This window comes from Achroia grisella, unplaced genomic scaffold (genome assembly GCF_030625045.1).
Source record: "Achroia grisella isolate CSIRO2021 unplaced genomic scaffold, CSIRO_AGI_Agris_v1 utg770, whole genome shotgun sequence".
In the NCBI taxonomy this organism is placed as follows: domain Eukaryota; kingdom Metazoa; phylum Arthropoda; class Insecta; order Lepidoptera; family Pyralidae; genus Achroia; species Achroia grisella.
The window spans coordinates 3,406,266-3,429,340 of record NW_026713016.1 but is presented as its reverse complement, the minus strand read 5'-3'; the positions used below and the strand labels follow the sequence as shown (position 1 = coordinate 3,429,340).

Genomic DNA, 23,075 nt, shown 5'->3' with positions numbered 1-23,075 from the left:
TACAAATTGATTCGTTCGATAAATGAAATGATTGTTACTTCGGATTTGATCGTCGTAGAAAAGTCGTGAAAGCAATAAGATGAACAGAATTCAATAGATAACAGTCCTCTTTAAATAATGTATATGTTGAAAGAGAACTCACAATCAGTTCTGTTTATATACCGGGGGAAACAATCAGTCGTCGACTCCCGGGACGCAATAAGCGTAATCCCCGAGACGGGGCCAAGGAGACATAGTGAGTATTACAATAGAAATGCCTTCGAAATATTCATTGTATTTGTTTTCCTTATTGGTGAACTTTATTTATTGGATTTCAATTCGAAAAGATTAAACAGAATATCTAACTAAGAGTGCGAATTTGTTTATTCGTTCGTCGGTTCATCTGACACAGCCACAGGATGTTCTCTAGCTGCAGTTTGAAATAGTTTTAAATAAAAATTGTTTTTTATATATATTATATTCATTTTCAATATTCTAGTATTGTTAATTTATAATATTATAAAATATTGTTAATTCATACATACTTAAATTACAACATATTTATTAGTACACCTTCTCACTAAATATTAAAATTGCAATGTTGTAAAGCATGTTATATTCCGAACTAATGTTATAATGTGGACGCCCCCGTTGGTGACACATCTTGGTGCCAATACATCCACACACGTATGACAATGCCACTAGGCTCTAGTACTGCCGGTATTTGTGCCGTCGCCAATGCTCTATGTATAATAGTAGCGGTTTAGCACACCTTCTGACTTCTAATAGCTACGGGTTCGATTTTTTGCACAGTGTAAACATTTGTATTCATAAGTATGATTGTTGGTATCGGTTTCGGTGTTTTCTATGTCTTCAAGCATTTATATCTGTTGTCTAGTACCCACAACAAAACCTCCGCTTAGTATGGGACTATAGATGACGTTGTGTGAATTATTTAGGGTTATTATTATTAATAACCATAACAAAATTAGATTAAATCGGGTCGTTCGCCTGTAACACCGTATTTCTAGTTATTAATTTAGAGAATTAATAAATAAAAAGAGAGATTTTATGATTATTGAAATTTATTTTTTGAAAAGCTACTTCTGACCCTGTAAATTCTGAATTTAAGTACAAACAATTGTTACTTCTAGTGAACTATGTCGGTGACGGTCATTTCATAGGGCGGGCGTAGCGCGACTCGGTGGGCGCGTGAGGGCGACAGGGCGGCGCGCGCGCTCCAGTCCGTTGGCGCGCTCCCTCTGAACTGCCCACAGTGGACTTTCAACCAGAAAACGTTAGCATCCACTTCGCAAACACTATTAAGAAATACGTCCGCAACTCCTCGAAGTAACATCGTTATTTTTAACTACTTAAGAAGCGAGTGCAAAATGTGACAAAGTTGGATGTGAACTTAAATCTTATGCAAACTGTTGCAGTAGAAGATGCGTTCTGTTATATTATTTGTTGGATATATTATTATCATAGTGAATATAATATAAATTTGCAATGGCTGAGAAATTACACGAGTACCAAGGTTTTACAGGGCGGCTGCACAGTGCCAGGGACAGGTACAAGGAAAGATGGAGTCAGTGGAAAGAACAGCATCCTCAAGGTGTAAAAGATGTAATAAGAGAAACGTTGTTTGGAATACCTAGTTCTGAGGAGACTCCAGAAAGAGTCTGGCAGGATAGCGAATACAAAGATCTGTTCAGGTAAATTATACGTTTTTTAAGTAGTATATAAATTGATTTAGTTGAATTTCTGTTTATAATTATATGATGTATATATAAACTTAACTAATTTATAAAGTTGATAATTATTAAAATTATATTTGATATAAAATGTATTGAGATTGACTTAAGGGTTAAATACTATCGTGTCTTTTAAGTTGAAACAAATTGCACACAATGACCTAAATTTCATGATAATTTGTTTAGTAGTTCTGGAGTTTACCTAGTATAACACCGATGACGTATCTTTTTTATACATATAAAAGAATATATGTAATAGACAAAATTCGAGAATGTTTATAAATAAAGTTTAAAAAGGATTAAAAGCAACCTTGGCCTAAATTGGTCACTTTTGCTGATTCATAATTCGCAAACAATTTGTGTTTACGTCATCCTAGAAGATTAGCTATTGATAATCTGCAAAAAGAGCCAGTTTATGGATATTCAAAATTGTAGAGATATTAGAAGAACATTCGTTTCTAAATTAATTGATTATTAATTTAGCGAATCTCGTAGATCAATTCACTTCTCGTTGTCACTTCTTTATAACATTGCAAATATAAGTCAATAGTTTTTAGAATGATTTTAACTCATGACCTTTCTGTGTGAGACGGGTAAGTCTTACACTAAAATATCATAAGTTCAAATCTTACCGAAATTAAAAAAATGTGTTTCAACTTGACCAAATTACTCGGATATACAACAATAAGCTCGCCCACTATCATGTTGCAATAAAATAATAATACATACATAATTTCGATAAGCAATTCCCAGACCAATACAAACAATCATACTCATCAATACGAATGTTTGTACTGTGAGAGGAATCCAACCCATGACTATCGGAAGTAAGGTGATATAGTAAACCGCTAGATCACTGCCAATATTTTATTAAAATATATCCAGAAATGTGGGTATGTCCCGTATTGTGGTCACCACGACGTCGACAGTTGGCTATGCCACTGATTACCCCATCTGGGATTACAGTCTTGAAGTTATTACTATGTTTTTTTTTAATTAAGAAAATATCGTCTGACGTAAAATTAGTCAAACGAGATACGAATATATAACGATTTACCGTGAATCATGAAATCATGAGTGTGTGATGTGTTAGCATTAATTAAATTTACAATATGTTGATTGAGTGACGACACGTATATTATATTCTTAGTAAACCTACGTGTTAATTACAATTTTAAGTTAAACGTATAATTGCGGTTAAGTAAGAATATTTACTTGGGATTATAGGAGAGACACATGTCCTTTATCTTTCTCTGTCTATCCCGTAAAATTAAGTCTCAAAGACTCAACTTAGACAGCATAACTAAAATAAACTCGATAGCAAATAAGTTTGTTTATTTTGGATGAATAAAAACTAAAATAACAATGCTAAAAATGATAAGTTTCACTATTTATTTTTTAAAGTTTCTAGAAACACGCTAGTGAAAGTATGTTGGAAATATCAAATTATTTGTTTAACTGAAGTTCAAGTATCACATAACGAATAATATATCTTATATGCAGAATAACTGTTCCCGTGGTTTTACCCGTGTGAAATTTATAGTATGTTTATTGTGATGCATAAGTTAAATTACTGTAAGGTTTCATGAATACTGTTCACTAGTTTTAGTGGGAAAGAGTAAACAAACAAACATCTATCCGTCTATCCAACTTGACTCTCAAAATTTCGCTTTTATAATAAAGAGAAACATTTCTGAATTGGGTTATATTATTGTAATTTTAATTTGTAACAATATAATGTATAATACCGAATAAGTATTTTATGGATTTGTACTTTACAGACAAGTAAAATCTTTCCTCATTATATTATCGGTTTCACTTATTTATATATAATACTTTAAAAAAACTCTTAACTAATCAATATGTATTATTTAAATTAGGAGAAAAAGCCGCATAGAGCTGATGCGAATATCGGCAGCAGTGATGGGTATAGAATTTTCATACGCCGGCGAGACTGCTTTCGTGTCACCAACATTGCTTCAAATTGGTGTGCCGCATCATCAGATGACAATGGTATGGGCGTTGTCACCACTCATCGGGTTCTTTATGACTCCACTCTTGGGCTCATTGAGTGACCGATGCAAATCGAGGTTCGGAAGACGACGGCCGTTCATCATTCTTATGTCTTTTGGAGTATTATTAGGTAATTTTTGTGTAGTGGAAACTACATTTAATGTAAGTTGAGTTACAGAGATTTAAAGAATTAATTTCTGTTTTTATTAGACCACTACAAAATAAAATATTAATTTTCTTTAAGTACATTACAGACAGGTTCGTCTGCTTTTTTATGTAATTTTGATAAGTATTATTACTTATTCAAAACAATAGTTAAATTTTACAATATAGCAATAAATTGTACGTGAAAAATATTAATTTCTATATTTATACTTATCTTTTATTTTCAAAATTTAAACTAAAGCCGCAATAGCCAATTAAATATTTCTGATTCATATTTAATTGTATATTTTTATCTACCAACCATACTTTGTATCGATATTATTTTTTATATATCGTGTATATCGTACACCATTTTTAATTTAATTTATTTTAAATAAATGATTTGATTTTTATAGATTCTGACATACTGTATGTAAATTAACAAAAGAAACCTTCCTGTTACATAATTTCGAATTTCAGGTCTTATTTTAGTGCCAAATGGTGAAGCAATAGGCTATGCACTTGGTGATGAGCGCCCAGCCAACCATACTGAGGTACCCTCAGCGTTGGGACCAAGAAGTTCAGCGCTGCAGAACGAGGGATCAAATTATCACCCATGGGGCGTATTATTCACCGTCCTTGGCACCGTGTTCTTAGATTTTGACGCAGATGCATGTCAAAGTCCAGCACGTGCTTATCTTCTTGACGTGACAGTACCAGGTCAGTTATTATTATTTATGTCATGGAATGGCAAACTTCGAATGATAGTAACTGGTAACTGTGCATACATAAACACAACTAGAGACATCACGTACTATTATCATGTGACACTCGGTTTGCAAGTCATATGTTTTCACCCCAGGACAAAGATGGTATGCCTCTTAACTTGAAATTTTCTTCTTAAACCTTTCAACCGAAACATTTTAAAAAGCTAACTACTTGGAGCCTGAGACTGAGATACCCACAGAGAAGTCTTTATACAATATCTACCTTGATGTAAAATATTTATTTATGTATTTCTATGGTGAAGTAAGTGGTAGTCTCACCCCGTCACGTTGGACTTCAATATACCCTGAAAAATGTGTATACCCTATTTCAATCGCACATTTCAAGTGTTAATCACAGCATCAACAGTTGACAATGCCTTTGACTATCTTATATTTCAAGTGCTATCAATTATCATTACAAACAACTAATTCTATGAAGATGGGGGGTCTCTGGTGTTTAGCGTTTCTAGGTCACAGTCGTAGACCAGTCATGTGCGGCTTATCGGACGATATTGTTTTACCCGACTACTGAAGGATAGTTATTTTTTAGAGGATAGGTACATTATATAATGTAACGTATTTTAGGATGAAAATGTCATTTAATGCAGAAAATGAATTTTTGTTCCATTTATGTGTACCTCTTATTATCGTTCTCTTGCTGCTCTCTCTCTTTCTGCTGTAGCTTTGCATTTTTGCGTAGACTTTTTCATATTTGCCAGCTATGGTCAGTGGAACAGATCCTTTATTTGAAATTGAATTGAAATACACAATTTAATTAAAATGGGGACAAAACCTTTAAAATGAATATATATAAACAGTTAGAGGCAAACTGTACCGTGCTAAAAAAATGTTGTACAGTTTCATAAAAAAACATTCTATAAATGACACAAGATTGTATAACAACAATTGAAGCTCTATGGGAACAGATCCTTTACCTTTCCTATTGCTAAACTGCAGACTATATCGGAATTTTTAATTATGACATTCATTTGTTAAAATATTCCAATTTCAAATTTATTAATGTCAGTGAATTGGGATTTGACAACTTCCTGGCGCGCGCTGCGCGCCACGCATACAACATTTCCATTAATATGTATCACTGCTATCTAATGTTAACAAGAAATATGGCGGTGTACATCGTAAACAGTGTGAAGTGTTCGAACTGTGTAGGTGTCGTTATCTTTATTATATTTATTGTTAGAAGTTTGAGTACTTGAATGAAACTGGATCTTAAAATAGAACACTTATTTATGATTAAATAGAAGAAAACAAGAATAGATTACATTCATAGCTCAATGGTAGCTACTGTTATGTACAATATTAAGTAAATATTTGTGTACTTCTTCGCATCCATGATTAATTAGTTTGTCTAGTAATAATATAATCGGAATTGTGAATATTTCACTGTATAGTACATATTACTATTATGTAATTGAAACAATTGTCTATTTGTATATTAATACTAGCTGACGCGACTAACGTTATTTTGCCATATAAATTAATATCGCTATTAAAAAATAGTGGTCAATAGTGAATGGCGAAAATTTGGGGTTGTATGTATTTTAAATGTCGAATCATAAAAATAATAATAAAAGTATGTAAAAATTAGTTTATGACCTTTTCTCAGACTTACTCAATATATACATAAAGTTTAATAAGAATTGGTTGAGCGGTTTCAAAGATGTTTTGTTACAAACACTGTGACATAATAATTGTATATTACATATTAGATTATGTACAGGATAATGATCTCTATTTTTGTCTCAATAATAATCAGGTACATTCTGGCCATTTTTTTGCAGAGACAGTTCTAAATTTTTGCAATATTTTGAATGAACAGTGTCGGTGTCTTTGTTATATTTCCGCAACAAAGCTGTACGTTAAGATAAAATATATCACGGGGATGGTCATTTGCTAGTTATTATGTATTATCGAATTACAAGATAGAGGCATGACCTTTTAGTCCTCCAGAATTGCAACACATGAACCGTACTATGGATGTCCGTAGGGTTCTTTGTGTATGTAATCGACGCCGACGGTTACCACTTTCCATCAGGTGGGACACTAGTTTATGAGATATTCAATTATACAAAAAAAATATGTATGTTCCTATATGACTAAAAGGACTAATTCATGGATTTTCGCATTATGAATGATTTTCTCATTTTACAGACAGCGGAACAAGTGGAACGTTTTGAATTGCGATAAAATATAATGCAATAAGTTATTACAGAAATGAGATGTTTCCGTTTATCGTCCCAATAAAAGTGTCATGTGTAAATTATAGCTCTTTGTATTTTTTAAATGACAATGCCGTTTAATGAACTTTGAATCTATTTTTTAATACTAGCGTTCCATTTCAGCAATTCATAAGTACTACAAATAATTTGCTCAAAACATTACCGACGGTATACATTTAAATCTTTCATGGAAGCTCTGTTGCTCGATGATTATTGCTTGACAGCCTCGCTGGTCTTGCTGTTTAGTACACCGGTACTATTGATGATCGCGGATTTAATTCCTCGTAGAGTACCCACCTTTATATTAATTACGATGGTTTATATTGGTATCTTTACTATGTATTTATAAAACAAATGTATGTAAGTATTTCTATCTGTTATCTAGTACTCATAACAAGAGTTCTACTTAGCTTGGGGCTAGATGGCGTACTGTCAAATGGCTAAATCCATGGTTATTATTTAAAAAAACACCGTTCAGTAGTATTTGTTTATTTTTATTATCGCCAACTATCGCGGGGGACTTTGTTTTAAGTGTATAGATGACTTTAATAGCTCAAATACATCTTATTTTTTAATTTAATCTCTACCGTACGTATTTATTTACATATCATTCATAGCAGCTACTGTTTCTGTAGATCCTTAACCTAGTTTATTAATTATTTTAATTAAATATTTGTAGTTATGTGTAAACGTAAAAAGCATGTGACTTGAATATACGTTAGTTATGTTCATAGTGACGAACGAACAACAAGCTTTATCAACCGTCTGACCGTGATTGACTTTATCTCGATATCAACATTTATTTTGAGTTTCCACAAACATCAGGTATGATATCTAGTAGTTTAGAGTTTACCGCAAAAAGTTAAAGCAAAAATTTTAGTGGCTTATTGTTTTTTTCGTACAATGTATATGTAGGTATAATGTCTTTGTAGGGAGTTAGAGACATAATGATGGCCAACATAAAAAGTTGATTTACGGTATGTAACAATTTTTTTTGGGGGTTCGGGTTCTTGTCAGGTGCTTGGACCTGTAGCACTGCGACCTTCATAGATGCTCGCTCTTTTTCAGAGCACCTAGAATTGAAGGATATTCTTAGGAGCGATGATTTGTATTTCCTCAGGATATAGAGTCAACTTTCCAAAGGAGATATTATGTTTATGTATGAGTGGGCTACAACCATATTAGATGTGTAGTGGCGTTTCCTCTTCAATTTGGCAATCAATATACATTGTAGATATTTAAAAATTATTAAATACATAATTTTCTTAAATACGATAAGACGAATTTGACCAATTGTGCGAAGAAACTTGTTATTTACTCTTCACATTTTCACAAAATGTAGAAATTAGGCACATACATTTTATACCTTATCCTTTTAATATTCACATAAGCATTATTTGCTCGGCCACGACTCTTCAAATACCACTTAATACTTACATAAACACTAGCTTGCCTTATCGTGATGTCTACTGAGTTGGGATTACAGTTTTGACACGTCGGTCGGGATATTTTAATAAACACTCTTAATATTATTTTGCTGTGTACACATAGGTCAATTTTATTATTACTATTTTATTAATTATTTGCTCTTTATTTAGACTAAAATATATTATTATATACATTAGTCTAAATAAAGAGGAAATTGAAAAGTTTGATGGTATTAACTTGGACCTATCAGTCAAACTTGGAACTACAAAAAGACCCATTTTTATTTTATAGCTTGAGTTGTAAAGAAAGTTCTTAGGATACCCTTATTCATATTGTTATGACTATTAGGAGTCGAGCAATATGAATTAAATAGTCAGGTACGCTAAACGAAAATAGTGATACACAACCACCATGCGATTCTGTTCGAATCTATCCAGCATCCTTCCGAACTATCCTGTATTTTTTCCTGCACATTATACTATTTTACAGTTTATTTAATAGTAGCGTATTTTATTTACAGAGGATCATGCAAAAGGGTTGAGTACATTCACGGTGATGGCTGGTCTTGGAGGTTTTATGGGTTACGCTCTAGGCGGGATTAACTGGGATGAAACCAGATTAGGTATATTTGTTTTCTTTTTTTTCTTATATGGAGAAAATTGTATTAATGTCATTTGCAGACTTGGTTTAAATACTAGAGTAGAAATATAATCTTATGCTGTATCCAATGGTGCTGTAGTTATTATATCATCCTTTTACAAATAGAAACATTTTTAGAGGCTGGGCATATCGTGGGACGATATGTCAAATCATGAATTGTAGGTACGGTCCTAATCTATAAAAAAATAAATCCAAGAATTTTCAGTATTAAAATATAACCAGCTATGACATTGGTGTAAAAATTATTCAAATTTTTGATATGTCATCTATATTTTGCATCTGAATTACAGGAGAACTATTTGGTGGACATGTGAGGGCAGTGTTTTCTCTTATTACAATCATCTTCCTAGTGTGTGTGACGGCGACAGTGACCAGTTTTAAAGAAATCCCGTTGGATCAGTTGAACGAACAAGATGAGTTCAGAAAGTTAGCGCAGACAGAACGCAACCAAGAGAGCTTTGACGCAGAAGAGCCCGGTATTGAGATAAACAATTTAAAGAAGGACAATACCATGTATGGATCTTTCAATCGTCAAGAGGTAAGATATTGTAAACAATGCTATTTAAATTAACAGACTTTAAAACAGATCATGATCAAGTTTGCTTCATTGTTTAGTTTTTAGTGATAGAAACTTTAGGGACATAAAAATTATAAATTTAATTTAACTTTAGAAATTTAGGATAAAAAAATATCATTTAATGGCATTTATATGAAATCTTTAATGATTGTTAAGTGATTATTTTATGAATAGTTCCTTACTGAATATATGTACCCATAGATATTATTATAAAATCAGTGAGATTTTAGTTTAAATAATTTTAAAATATGTTGTTTAATAATTTTTAACAGATTGAAAATTTGATTTACCATATATCTGAATATATACATACCTATAAACCACTTACCATAAGATGGCCAATTGGTTTTTTATTCCAATAAGATAATACATATAATAACAATACATGTAATACATAAAATAAATAAATCAATTATTTTCATAAAAAATATTATTAATTTATCAGTGAAATTGAACAACGTGTAAATACACTTGTTTTTATGTACCAGACCATGGGAGTGAACGACAACGAGAGTACCCATGGAGGAAAGGCGCTGTCACTTCGACACTATCTAAAATCGATCGTGCTGATGCCGAATTCTCTACGCATTGTGTGCCTAACCAACCTGTTTTGCTGGATGGCTCACGTCTGCTATTCACTCTACTTCACCGATTTCGTTGGAGAAGCTGTATTTGGCGGTGATCCCGCGGTAAGTCGTTATTTTTCCTATATATTATTCAACGATATTTTTCAGTCATGCTTTCGGTGCCAATATACATTGTAAACAAATCCGTTATTGTGATGATTTTCGTGTGAGTATATCAGTCATAATAGCGCAATTTCTTATTCTTTTTGTGTGTGGACAGCAAACAGCTAACCAATCTGATGATCAATGGCAACCATCGCCTTTATATATGAACAGAATTATGGATATCACGTTATTATGAGAGTACCAACTTAATAACAACGCGTGAATTGTTTTATGTACCGCGTAATGACGGCGCATTAAAACAATTCACGCGTTACTATTCCAAAGGACTAAGATGTCATGCCCCTTATCCTGTTTCACTGCCTAATCCCATAATCGAAACATGTTACAAAGTAACCTGCCTGATGTCTGAAATATGTAACATTGAGTTACCTACACACACAATTTTTTTAGTCTACCGCGGGTTTATTCATATAAGATCTTCATTTTCTCAGAATTTGATCATAGTAATTAAATTAATAGGTCCATTAATTTAAATTTTACTGCTCATTAATATAATTTGATTAAATTATTCAGTAAAAGTAGACGATTATATGTTCCCTTGAAAATACGTCTCCACATATGAATAAACTTCCTTTATTCCATTGTAGAAATGTCAATTTTAATAAATATGTAACGAAAAATAAGACGCAATTTTATATTGTGTCGAATTGATTTATTTCGCGTATTGTAAAATAACAGGAACATTATTCATGTTGTTATTAAGTGTTCTGTTCCGTACTTCAATCACTTAAAAGACAATCGAAGAGAAGACATATGACATATTTTACATTTGAAATAATTTTTATTTCCGTAAATTTTTGGATTGAATCAATTTATAATTACTTACACTTGGTTGTCATGTAGTAAAGATAGATTACATGTACAATTCTTGCCCAAGATGGGCCCAGGCAGGGCGCACATAATGAATCTTTTTAGTGCTGCAATTGAAATTGATAGTTTAAGTGCTACCGCAGGTCGTTGTTGCACCGAGTAATAGTTCAATCTTTAACGTAATAAAAAAGGACAGAATAAACATGATCAATGAAGGGTGAATAATGCCAGTTACTTATCAAAAAAATAATAATTCAAAAATTGTATGTCGCAAAATTGTAAAACATGAAAGAGAGGTTTATTAACAAGCTGTATTCTAATTGATTTATAATATTCTAATTCAATATTCTAGTTCTAACTTAATTAGAATATTAGGCATCATACTGACGATTCTATCTAATAAATATAGAGGGATATTAAAAATATTTTTAACACTTCATACAAATTGCATGGTGACGTGATAATTTCATATATATATATATATATATATATATATATATATATATATATATATATATATATATATATATATATATATTATTATAAATACGACATAATATATAAATGTTATATTTCTGTATTATTTTTAGTATTCTTTTGTTGAGTAACTGAATATTAGATATAATACTACGATATGCGTAATAACAATAGGTATATATCGAAGAGATGTACAAAGGCCTACTTATTTAGTAAATACCTACTCGTATCATAATAATATTTATGAATAGGGATATTTTAGGAGATAAATTTGACATATTCTGTCTAACCAAATCAAGAATATAGATATTGAATTAAGATTGAGTAGGTAAGTATCTACTCTTGAGAGTTGACAAGATAGCAATTGGTTTTATGATTACGTGGAAGCGACATCGCGACAGACGGATGAAAATAGTAGGTATAGGTATCTACTGGCGTCTGTTGAATTTCTACTTAATCAGATAGTAAAATATAAATAGGTGAGTATCAATCATACATAATATACATATCTTCACGGCCGTAAGCTATAATATGGCATATTTGGACGGCCTCCGTGATCTAGCGGTTTAGCACACTGTTTTACTTTCGATGGTCGCGGATTCGATTCATCGCACGGTGCAATCATTTCTATTCATGAGTATGATTGTTTGTATCGGTCTGGGTGTTTTCTATGTATATTATATATATATTTAAAAAAAAGTCTGTAAATACACAAGCCAGAACACAAGCTCTGCTTACCGTGGGACTACATGGCGCCGTGTTAATTGTCCAGAGTATATTATTATTATTATTATTAGATATAATATTAGTATATGCCATATATTAGTATATATGGCATACAATTGTAGGCATTTTTTTTTATATTTAAAGTGTGTCAGTTTACAATAACATTCGACGTTATTGTGAACTGTTTCACACTTTAAATATAGTCGCAATATTACATTGCTGTGATTGTTTTCCATTACTGAAGTAAAGTCGTAACATTAAAATGCACTGAGAAACTTTTTAAGTCTTACATTTGATTTAATACACGAAATTTGAGAATTCAATGTCATCAATAATTAATAATAATATCAGAATGCATTGTTTAATATTGATAATTTCTTTCTTTATTTCGAAGTTAAAATTAAATTAAATTAAGTCGTATAAGACAGTTTGGACAAATTTTTAAATACATCATAAATTATCTTGTATTTAAAATTGGTGTTTACCTATAAGCAAAAGTGGTCTTGTCTTGTCAAACTAATAAGTGTGTTTAATAATCATTCCTAAATCTAAAAATAGTAGGTAATAAACTAGTTGATTTTACTTCTATATCTTTGCCACACGTCAAATTGAATAAGTACCTATAGATATTTTAGATTTCTATCCTGAGAAATATTTTTTAATATCTCCGTGATATAATCTTATTACCACATTATGATATGATGTGGTACATTAGATATTTTAAGGAATTGGTGTCGTTTAAATTTTATTTTATTTAAATATACCAATACCTATAAAATTTGTTTCTAGCAAAATTGCAGCAGTGTAATATTTGGCATGTACAATTATTACAGGCGCCCGTTGGCAGTGAGAGCCGAAGGGAGTATGAGGCTGGTGTTCGTTTCGGATGCTGGGGGATGGCTATGTACTCACTGTCATGTGCTTGCTACTCCACTGTCATCGAGAGACTTATTAAGAGACTTGGGTAAGTATATTTATATTACATTGTATTGTATGTTATATCTATACCATTTCTTTTAATTATCTCTGCTTTTTATTTTTATTTCTATTAGTAATAGTATAGTGGGGCTGGTTTGATGCCGCAATCTTGTTACAAGTGTCGACGCGTATGTCCCTGAACAGTACTTGCAAATCAGTGGTTTGCTGCTTGAACATACAATACACTGAGGTGCTGCATTTTTGCGTATGGGCGATGCATACTCATTACGTTACTCATACATTGTTTGTATTTATCGTTAACTATGATCAATGTAGTTGCGTATTTACTTTGCATCGTTTTCTTTATATTATTGTACCTTGTGTGTGTCCTTTATCGCAATAAAGTTTTATATATAATTTATCAGTTCTATTAAATTACACAATAATTTAATTTTTGTCGTTAATCTCGGTTTCCAATTCCGTTATTATATATTAAATACTTTTTAAATATCAAAATCAAAATCAAAGTATTACTTAACTATACTGTCTCTCAGTGGAAGATTCCTTTAATAATATTAGTAGTTGCCAAATATCTACATATATCTACTCAAATGAGTAGAGCGATCTTCTACTGCAAGAATAGAGAACTGCGAATATGTCAATTAGTGTCAAAGGATCCTGATGATGGTGGCTTCAGGATGGTAGTGTGTAGGGGAAAGAAATTTCCTGCAATGGATTTTGAATGGTTGATATGAAAAAATTAATTCATCCTCACACGCTGAAGTGGTCACGGACAGTGCTGTTTTAGAGTAGCTTCAAATCGCGTTCACTTATATTGTGGAATGAACCTGCCGAGATTTTCTCGAAGGATTACATCAGAGGTTTTTCGAGAAGGATATATTGTTTCTTAAGGGTTGGCAACGTGCACGTGACACCCCTGGTGTGTCAGGGTACGTTAACTGTTTACCATTGATGGGCATGGGCAAACAAGCCATATGCTTGTTTGCCAATATCGTAATATATAAAAAAAATGATCATGATGATGTCGTTATTGTTATTGTGAGTCATGAACTAGAGTGGATCGTTTTACTGGCGTTATCATATCACCCTTCAACTTGAATGTTTCACGTGTTTGTAAACAATACTATTTACATACATTTACTTACATTCGCAGTACCTCTCTAATGAGATCAGGCGGCCCTTGACTTTCAGTCACTTCCCGGCTGACACTTAGCTGGCTTCTAACAGATTTAAAAATCAATATTTCAGCCTTACAAACCTATTTAAATTCAGCGGAAGAACTAGATAAATTGCTATAAAACGATAAAATTGCTATGTGGCCCTAATATTTGAAATTGAAGTAGTCTGGCGCAGTTAAAAATTAATAGATGTTCTAATATGCTAATTTTATAAATATCAAAATCATTCTGTCTCTCTGACTGTATGTTACCTTTTCTTAACTAAATGGATGAACTTTTATGTATTGATAGATTATGTAACAAAGAGGTGTATTTTAAATTACAATGGAGAACACCGTGATTATTTATTGTATATTATATTTTTTATTTCATAAAAGATAACTATATTATGAAATCTAAGAATAATAAATTTTCTTAGATGACAATAGATTAATATTTTCTTTATCAAGTATTTAGTCATGTTCGTTGTAAGTTTTCTAGCTGTGTAATAAATACAAACGTAAAAATACATTGCTTTCAATATTTCTGCGCCACACAATTCATATTCTATATCACTAGATAATTATGAGATGTTCCACATGATTAGATAATTTAAATTTAATGTAGTGTAGGTGTGATTGCACGTGAAATATAATATAATATTTTAATATAGAAAGTATAGAATAGTTAAAATAATAAATAATAAATCCCTTAAACCTTGACACAAAATAAAATAATAACAGTGTAATTTTGTAATTAAAGGTTATCGTATTGGTACATAAACGACAATGACCAATCGATAAAAATAATGTTATTATTATGCTACATGGATTATGAGTACTTACAAAGTTCGTTTCATAATATATTACTACGTCAATGATTGAGAAGCGAATTATTAATAATTAAATTTACAGAAATTAAATAGAACTGTATCAATATTATTAATACGTAGTTAATTAACATATAGTAATACAGGGTTATGCATTAAGGCACGATAGCCATGACACTAAACCTCTGTCATCAGAAGACAAAGTATAAAACCTTTCATAGATGGACAAGGTTTCATAGGTGACAATCAAGTGTATAGGTACATTGAATGTACACTACATTCATTATCAAACAAACTAAATTTATCACGTAATTATGGATTCTACAGCCGAAGGTTGTAAAAAAAATCCAACCTTTTTCTTAATTTAGATTTATTAATATAAAATAATAATTACAATGCTTATAGTTCGAAGTTAGAACAGATAATGACTACTTTATATAATTATATAAAAATGAAATGTAACTATAGGCATGACGCGATATGGCGTGATGCTCATTGCTGATCAAGCATTTAGTGCCGCGTGCACTGTTATTGGGGACAGTGCAAATGCAGCAATTCTTCTATACTAGGATTGTGTAACAACGTTGCCGCGCAGGTCGTATAAACTTATAAAAAATATTTTAATTTTTCCACTTTATTTCTTTGGGAATATTTTTCAGTTTCTTGAATAATATCACTTCAGCTTAGTAAACCTTTTACCTAGACATATAACTACAACCTGTATTGTCTAATGGATTTATATTACTAAAAAGTATTCTGTTTCAAGTTGTAGTTTTACACAATACAGTTTTAATACATTTTGAATTTGATGATCGTGCCCTTTATGAACAATCCTTTTATGAAAACTCTTACTTGATATTTTCAGGGCGAAGCGTGTGTACGTGGGTGGGCTGTGTACATACAGTTGCGGTATGTTGGTGTTAAGTATGATGCGCGCTCACGCCGCCGTCCTACTATGTAGTTGGACAGCTGGCGTCATGTACTCAACACTCTTCACCATGCCGTACCTGCTCGTCGCGCATTATCACGCCACCGGAATGGTGAGATTTACGTCAGTAATACCGTCATGACTTTTCAGATAGAGATAGAGAGTATTAGGGTGGTTATTAGGGGACGCATTGTTAACTGACGATGTTGTGGCAAACGCAACACTTGGCACAACATGCCTTAGTATGTTCGAAACTAACGACTAGACGAGCCTACCGCAGTCTACGGCTTAGATTAATTTTATTTACTTTAGGCTTCAATTCATTATAGTCTTAGTCTCACTGCTCGTGTTCAATATATGATTTGATTGTCGTTTATTTAAAGCCACTATACACGGCTTTAAAATCGCTGACGTATTATTCTTCTCCCAGACGATTTGCTTGCACACTAGGCGATCTAGAGTGTCCATACTAATGCTGCTGTTACCAGCAGGTTTTATACCCGCATATAGACGTTTTTAGAGAGGTGATGATTCGGTTCTTCAATTTTGGTGACATGCTATGCTGTAAAATAGACTTCACCTCATTTTTTGTGAATCCTAGGTATCATGAACATGGTAGTATAATTAGTATAAAAAGTGGTTTTAGGAGGTGGAAGTCGCACATGGAGTTAGATTTAAGTTAGAATTAATAGGTTAAGAATTAATTACCATGTTTTGGAGGCTAAATAGTGTGGAGGTTGACCTGATAGGGTCATATTGCTGATAATGCGGTCACTAGTTCCCATTACCAATAATCATCATTCCCTACTGCGGGGAGGGATCGTATTGATTACCATGATGATACATATTTATGTATTACAGCAATAAATCAATTATGCATATTAAAGATATCCTTATGCAGTCATCAATACGTGCCAAATAGACATGCTAATATCATCTACCGTCCGCTGTGAAACATTCCTACGAGTTATAATAATAAATTATAATTAGATTTACTTATCATATTATATTTAGATTACACATCATCTATTATTTATAAAGAAAAATTCTAAATAATTCTATGAAATATACCTAGAATATATATTTCCCAACTATTAACTATTCTACTATTATATTTTAAGTATCATTTTTCGATCTAGCGGTTTAGCACACCGCCTTACTTCCAAAGGTCGCGGTTTGATTCAATCTAATTTAATAATTCATTTAGTACCTACAACTTGGATGAATTGTCATCTAAATATTTCTTCGGATAATAACAGGGCATGGCTTTAAGGTCTATACTTATACGTTATACTATTCATACGAGCTCGCCATTCTCAGAATGATATATGAATCTTGATAGAGCTTCAAAGAGATTTGGTTTTAGCGCCATTATAATTATTAGGTTCTAAATGCAGTAGTCTATATAATTAGTTAATCTAATCTACTGTGTCCATTTCTTAACGTCATTTATCGTACGGAGGAAATCACACTTAACCTATTTTTCATTCGATTTTAAAATGTAGGTTAGGAATTCGACTGTACATAAATATTGACGACCTCGATGTGACTCTACTTAATACTCTACCTCATCTTCCGATGATTGCGGGGTTCGATTCGAGTACAAAACAAACATCAAGCCTCAAGAGAGACTTTCTGGCCCGGAGATTTTCTTCTTACATTTTTAGTTTATTTTATTATACCTAATTATATATTTTTTCGGTACGTGTACAAAACCACATATTAAACTGTCATATGATATCCACGGTAACTCTTATGGATTGCATTCTAACTACCATATCTTAGAATTCAATCAAAACACAGCTCATAAAGCAAAATTGTTTGCCAGCTTAAATAGATGAGATAGAATGCAAACTTTGTTCCAAACGTCTACCTGGATTTTGTTTTTAGAAGTAGAGGTATTTACAACAATTATTCTGTATTACTTATTTAAACATGCCACATGCTTAAATAAGTATTATTTTGTTGTTTATTTTTATTGTTAATTTTTATAATGTAAATACTATTATACATATATTGATACATTCTTATCCTAATTATATTGATATTAACACTTTATTTTCAAGAAATGAATGAACTCGTCATACCTTATGAAGAGTTTATTCATTTATAGTTGAATAAGTTAATTTAATAAGTTTGAATATATTACTGAAAATTTGTTTTGGCGCAAAAAAAAACACCCGCGCTATGCCGTGATTTTGCGAGAAAATGCCCGACTACATAGTGTTAATAGGTATTTATTTATATTATTTATTCTTTATTACACTCACATAGAAGAAATATTAGTAATAAGGTAAATATAATGTACAAGGTCGAGCTTATATCTAAAAAGATATTTTTCCAGCAAACCTACAAAATGTTATAACATAATGTGTTCACTTGATCAGGCACACATACGTGTACGAGAAAAAAAAGAGACATCTTAATGTCTCGTTGTAATGTAATGTTGTCATATATATAAGTCAAAATAATTCAAATATATGATTATACAGATATACAGAAATAACATATATTTAAACTATGTATTACAGTGGGACAGTTCGGGAGGCATCGTGGTGGAGCGCGGCATCGGCACCGACGTAGCGGTAGTGAGCAGCTGCGTGTTTGTGGCGCAACCCTTGGTGTCGCTGGCAGCAGGGATGGCAGTCCGCGCGGCCGGAACTACCACCGCCATCGTTGCCGTCGCTGCTGCACTTGCCGCTGCCGCCGCCGTCACCGCCACCAAAATCACTTATTTAGATCTGTAAATATCTGACATAATATAGTACTGAGTTAATTTAATATTTTATTTTGGGAAATGTACTTTAAACTTAAAAGCGTATAGTAGATTTTAGAAGAATATTATTTTATTTAATGCAACTTTATATTATTATTAAACATGCGTTAACGGTACCTGATGTAATTTTAACCGTTTTAAGAAAATTGTGCACTATATTGACAGTATATAAATTTAAGCTGTTATACTCATACTTAGTCAAACTACAATTAATTATTAAGCCATTTGATTCTTTTTCAACCATCATTGTCTTGCGTTGATCGCATTACTTGAGGTCGGCGCAGAATGTCATCTTCCACTGATCCCTATCGGACCTCATATCTGAGCATACTCTCCTTCTATCCATATCATCGTTTACACAATCCATCCTTCTGTATTTTGGTCGTCCTCTCCCTTTCTATTAATTCTTTCTCAATATGTAGTACACTAGCACCACCCTTCACGTTGTTTATACCACGGTTTATGCCTACAAAGAGTTTTTATTATCTCAAGTAGTAGTATTTTTTTAATACCGATTTAAATAATGATCAAAGATAGCTTTCCATCAAATAAATAAGGTAACAATAGAGATAGAAAATACCATTTTTTAATAATTTCCTTTCTATTGATCTAATTTCTTTATATATATTTTATTCTTATTTTCAGTATCATTTGTCGTCGAGAAAGAATACTAGATAATATAGAATTATAAATGATTTTTACATCTATTGCATAGCACAGTAAAGATACTGTGTAAAAACATGTTAAACCTTTTAGATAAGTGTACTTACATACCTGATTAACGTAGATCTAATTCCATAAAGTCAATGTTAATCAAATGCACAGTAGGTATATTAGATTAAATGTATTTAACATCATCGATAGCGTGGTGTCAATAACATATCTACCTAATAATCCTGAGTTCCTTTTAAGTTAATATATATCTAGTATAATAAGACCTACGTACGACCTACCTATTAGTAGACGTTTTATAGTAGGAATAGATAGACATATTAAAATGTAATATTGAATACATTGGTGTATTTACGTAGAAAGATATGTATCCTGTGATTTTTTTATTATAGTATTGAATATATGTCGACTTAGTAAGATATATTTTGGATATCAAATGTCTTAGGGAAATTGATTACTCAACTGACAATAATGGATAGACAATAATTTGTTATATGACAATAATTTTATTTCCATATAACAAATTATTTTAATCATTAATATATAAAAAAATATGTATCAATCATATTTTTTTATAATCTTCATTTATCATCTATACTAGTTGTTTAAAATGTACATTATTCCATAGTAACGTAGGTTAGGTTGCTATATATAAAACTGAAAAGATATGGCCTGACTAATGTATAAAATTACCTAATGTATAAAATAGTCGAAAATTTATAAACTAAAAAATAAAAAAGCAGATTTTATTGGACTATCAATTCAGATCGAAATTAGACAGGCTATCAACGGGTGTGTTAGATATATATACACATGTATCATATCTTGTTTATGTAATATGTATAAAATTAAGTTTCGGGCGAGCAAATCTGTTTCTTTGACTTCTAATATTGGAATTCTGTAATACATACCCATGATAATAAATATATATTTGATAAAAGAAAGATCAGTAAAACAAATTAGCATCTAATGCTATAAATGAATAGACACGTATAAATATATGTAAACAAGACATTAATAAGGTAATAACTTATTCACATCTCACCAGTTGCTAATAATCCAAGATCTACTAAACTATAGTTACACGAGTGGACAGCAAAATATATATTATTTAAATGTATGTTATAATAGCGATGTATAAAAAAAGACCTTATAAGTCGAATGCACGTTTTATGATCAAAATGACCTCCACAGCAGGAGGGACATAATTTTTTTCACAGTTTAAAACAGTTTTTTAAAATACATATATTGAATGTATATATTTATGAAATAAATGTTTGATTTACAGTCTTACATTACAGTAAAAAAAAATATATATTTATTTGCAGATATATATTATATTATAATAATCATACAATATATCTATGATATAAGGCATATGTGTAGCTAATATAAATAATTTATAGAATAGAATAGAATAGAATAGAAAATCATTTATTCAAATAAACTTACATTGAAGCACTTTTGAATAGTCATTACATTTTTTAATCGACCGCTCGTTCGGAAAGCTGTCTCATCACAAGAAGAACGAGCAAGAAAAAATAATTTTATTATATATTTTTAAGTTTAAGTGTGTGAATACAAACCACCAATTATATATTAAATACTAAATAGATATATATAAGTGGTTATAATATAACCAACTGGTTAAACAATTAATAAGAGGAAATCAGTCATAGTGATTAGAGCAGATATATCCAGCCATCACTGCGCTCGATATTTTATGACCCGGCCCACCACGCCGCCACAAGTCTGGACATTTTAGTGAGCATGACTACTCAAAACACTAGACTACGTCAAAGCTACTTACAATTGAGATAGATATATAGATAGAGAAGATAAAAGACCATTCTAACCTTAGTATTATATCTACAATAATATGATGTTTTTCAAACTTGTACTGAATGTATGTATATATTATTTTGTAAATGTTGAAATATATACAAGAATCTCGTTGTTATATATCCATCAATATATCCATTTGTCGAATTAAATATACGAAGAATATAAAATTAAAATATATTTAATGTACACAACATGTTATTTTATTTCCACACATTATTAATTTACGTTAATGGACTTTAAATGGTTCCGTTAATGTAAATTTAATGAATACTATTCTCTACCAATAATATCGTGTTTTATAGTTCCAAATGAATAATGATCAATGGTAAAATGTCAAAGATTTATTCTTTTTTACAATATATTGTTTGGTCAATTATATATTAAATTTATACAATCATAGTATTGTAAGAGTTATAGCATGTTAATAGGGTTATCCTGAAATTACATGCCTGCACAAAGTAATTATTAAAAACGACGACGATATTTTTAAAAGATATCTCGTAACATACACACTGCTGTTAATGGAGGACAAAATGTTGTAATGAGACCCTTCTTCTTTTTAATGTCGAAACATTAAGACGTGTGTGTAGTGTGCAAATTTACGATGTAGGTATTCTTCAGTGTTCATTCTTCTCTATTCAGAGACCTTACGTCCCCCCTTAACGAAATAAGAATACTTTTAATCGAAATGTTGTCGTAAATATGTACGCTCTATTCGTTCAGTTAGTTAACTCAGTTTCTCCTTTTCGTTTCCTTCTTTGTAAACTATGTTTCGGTATAGGGTAAGGCAGAGAAATTACTTGAAGGCATCACGGGTTTCATCGGATGGGCTGTCATTTTGGTTCCCATTTCGGTTATATAGTTACATATAAAACAAAAGAAAACACAAAACAAATTTCACGACATTAATTTTCAACCGTTTTACTCCTAATTACGGGTTTATACGTGAAACGGTATCTCTATACTGAGAAGTAGTATAATGTTCAGACCGCAACTATTTCGAGAGAGTTTCGAGAAATTAATTTACATACTGAAAACAATTTGAAATTTGAAATGTGTAATGTGTGGCCTATATGTAATGGAATAATTCAAATTATTCTAATAATATAATAATTATTGATTAATATCATCAAGCTGGGGTTAACTAGTAACTCACATATCTTGGATTCTTCATTATTTGAGGGTAGTTTGAAAGTAAAATTTACGTAAAAGTTTGGATAACGAAAATTTACGTAAACGTTTGGCTTGCTGAGTGACTTAAGAGTATCTGTGTCTAGTGGTCTAGTGGTAGAATCTGGAATTAGAGCCTAATGAACTTAAGTTTAAATCTGGATCACATTAAAGAAACTTTCATAATAATATCCTATGATAAAAGTTAAGCAGAACTTGTGTTATGGGTAGTAGACAACTAATAGATATTTTTAATTTTTGTAGACACATACATAGAAAAACTCAGATTGATACAATCATACTTATAAATACAGCATGATGCGAGGAATTGAACCCGTGACGCAATACGAGTAAGTCGTGTGTTAAACCGCTAGATAACCGGGCCGTCAGAAACAATAAATGGATTTTGTGTGTCAATTCATAGTTTCTGAC

At 31.4% G+C, this 23,075-nt stretch overlaps 1 protein-coding gene across 1 annotated transcript; it reads left to right on the top strand.

Annotated features, from left to right (window-relative positions):
* The first annotated feature begins 1,488 nt into the window (after nucleotides 1-1,488).
* Nucleotides 1,489-18,927, top strand: LOC131850508 (proton-associated sugar transporter A). Its single transcript, XM_059200753.1, has 9 exons — nucleotides 1,489-1,694; nucleotides 3,614-3,876; nucleotides 4,371-4,610; nucleotides 8,846-8,947; nucleotides 9,276-9,523; nucleotides 10,051-10,251; nucleotides 13,161-13,291; nucleotides 16,118-16,292; nucleotides 18,712-18,927. Exons 1-9 carry the CDS (start codon nucleotides 1,489-1,491, stop codon nucleotides 18,925-18,927), a joined length of 1,782 nt encoding a protein of 593 aa, XP_059056736.1.
* Nucleotides 18,928-23,075: the final 4,148 nt, after the last annotated feature.

Excerpts from the sequence above, each read along its gene's own strand:
- LOC131850508 (XM_059200753.1), top strand. The coding sequence starts at position 1,489 with ATGGCTGAGAAATTACACGAGTACCAAGGTTTTACAGGGCGGCTGCAC. Across the intron at positions 3,877-4,370 it reads GTCTTTTGGAGTATTATTAG|GTCTTATTTTAGTGCCAAAT; the intron begins GTAATTTTTGTG and ends TTCGAATTTCAG. Across the intron at positions 10,252-13,160 it reads TATTTGGCGGTGATCCCGCG|GCGCCCGTTGGCAGTGAGAG; the intron begins GTAAGTCGTTAT and ends CAATTATTACAG.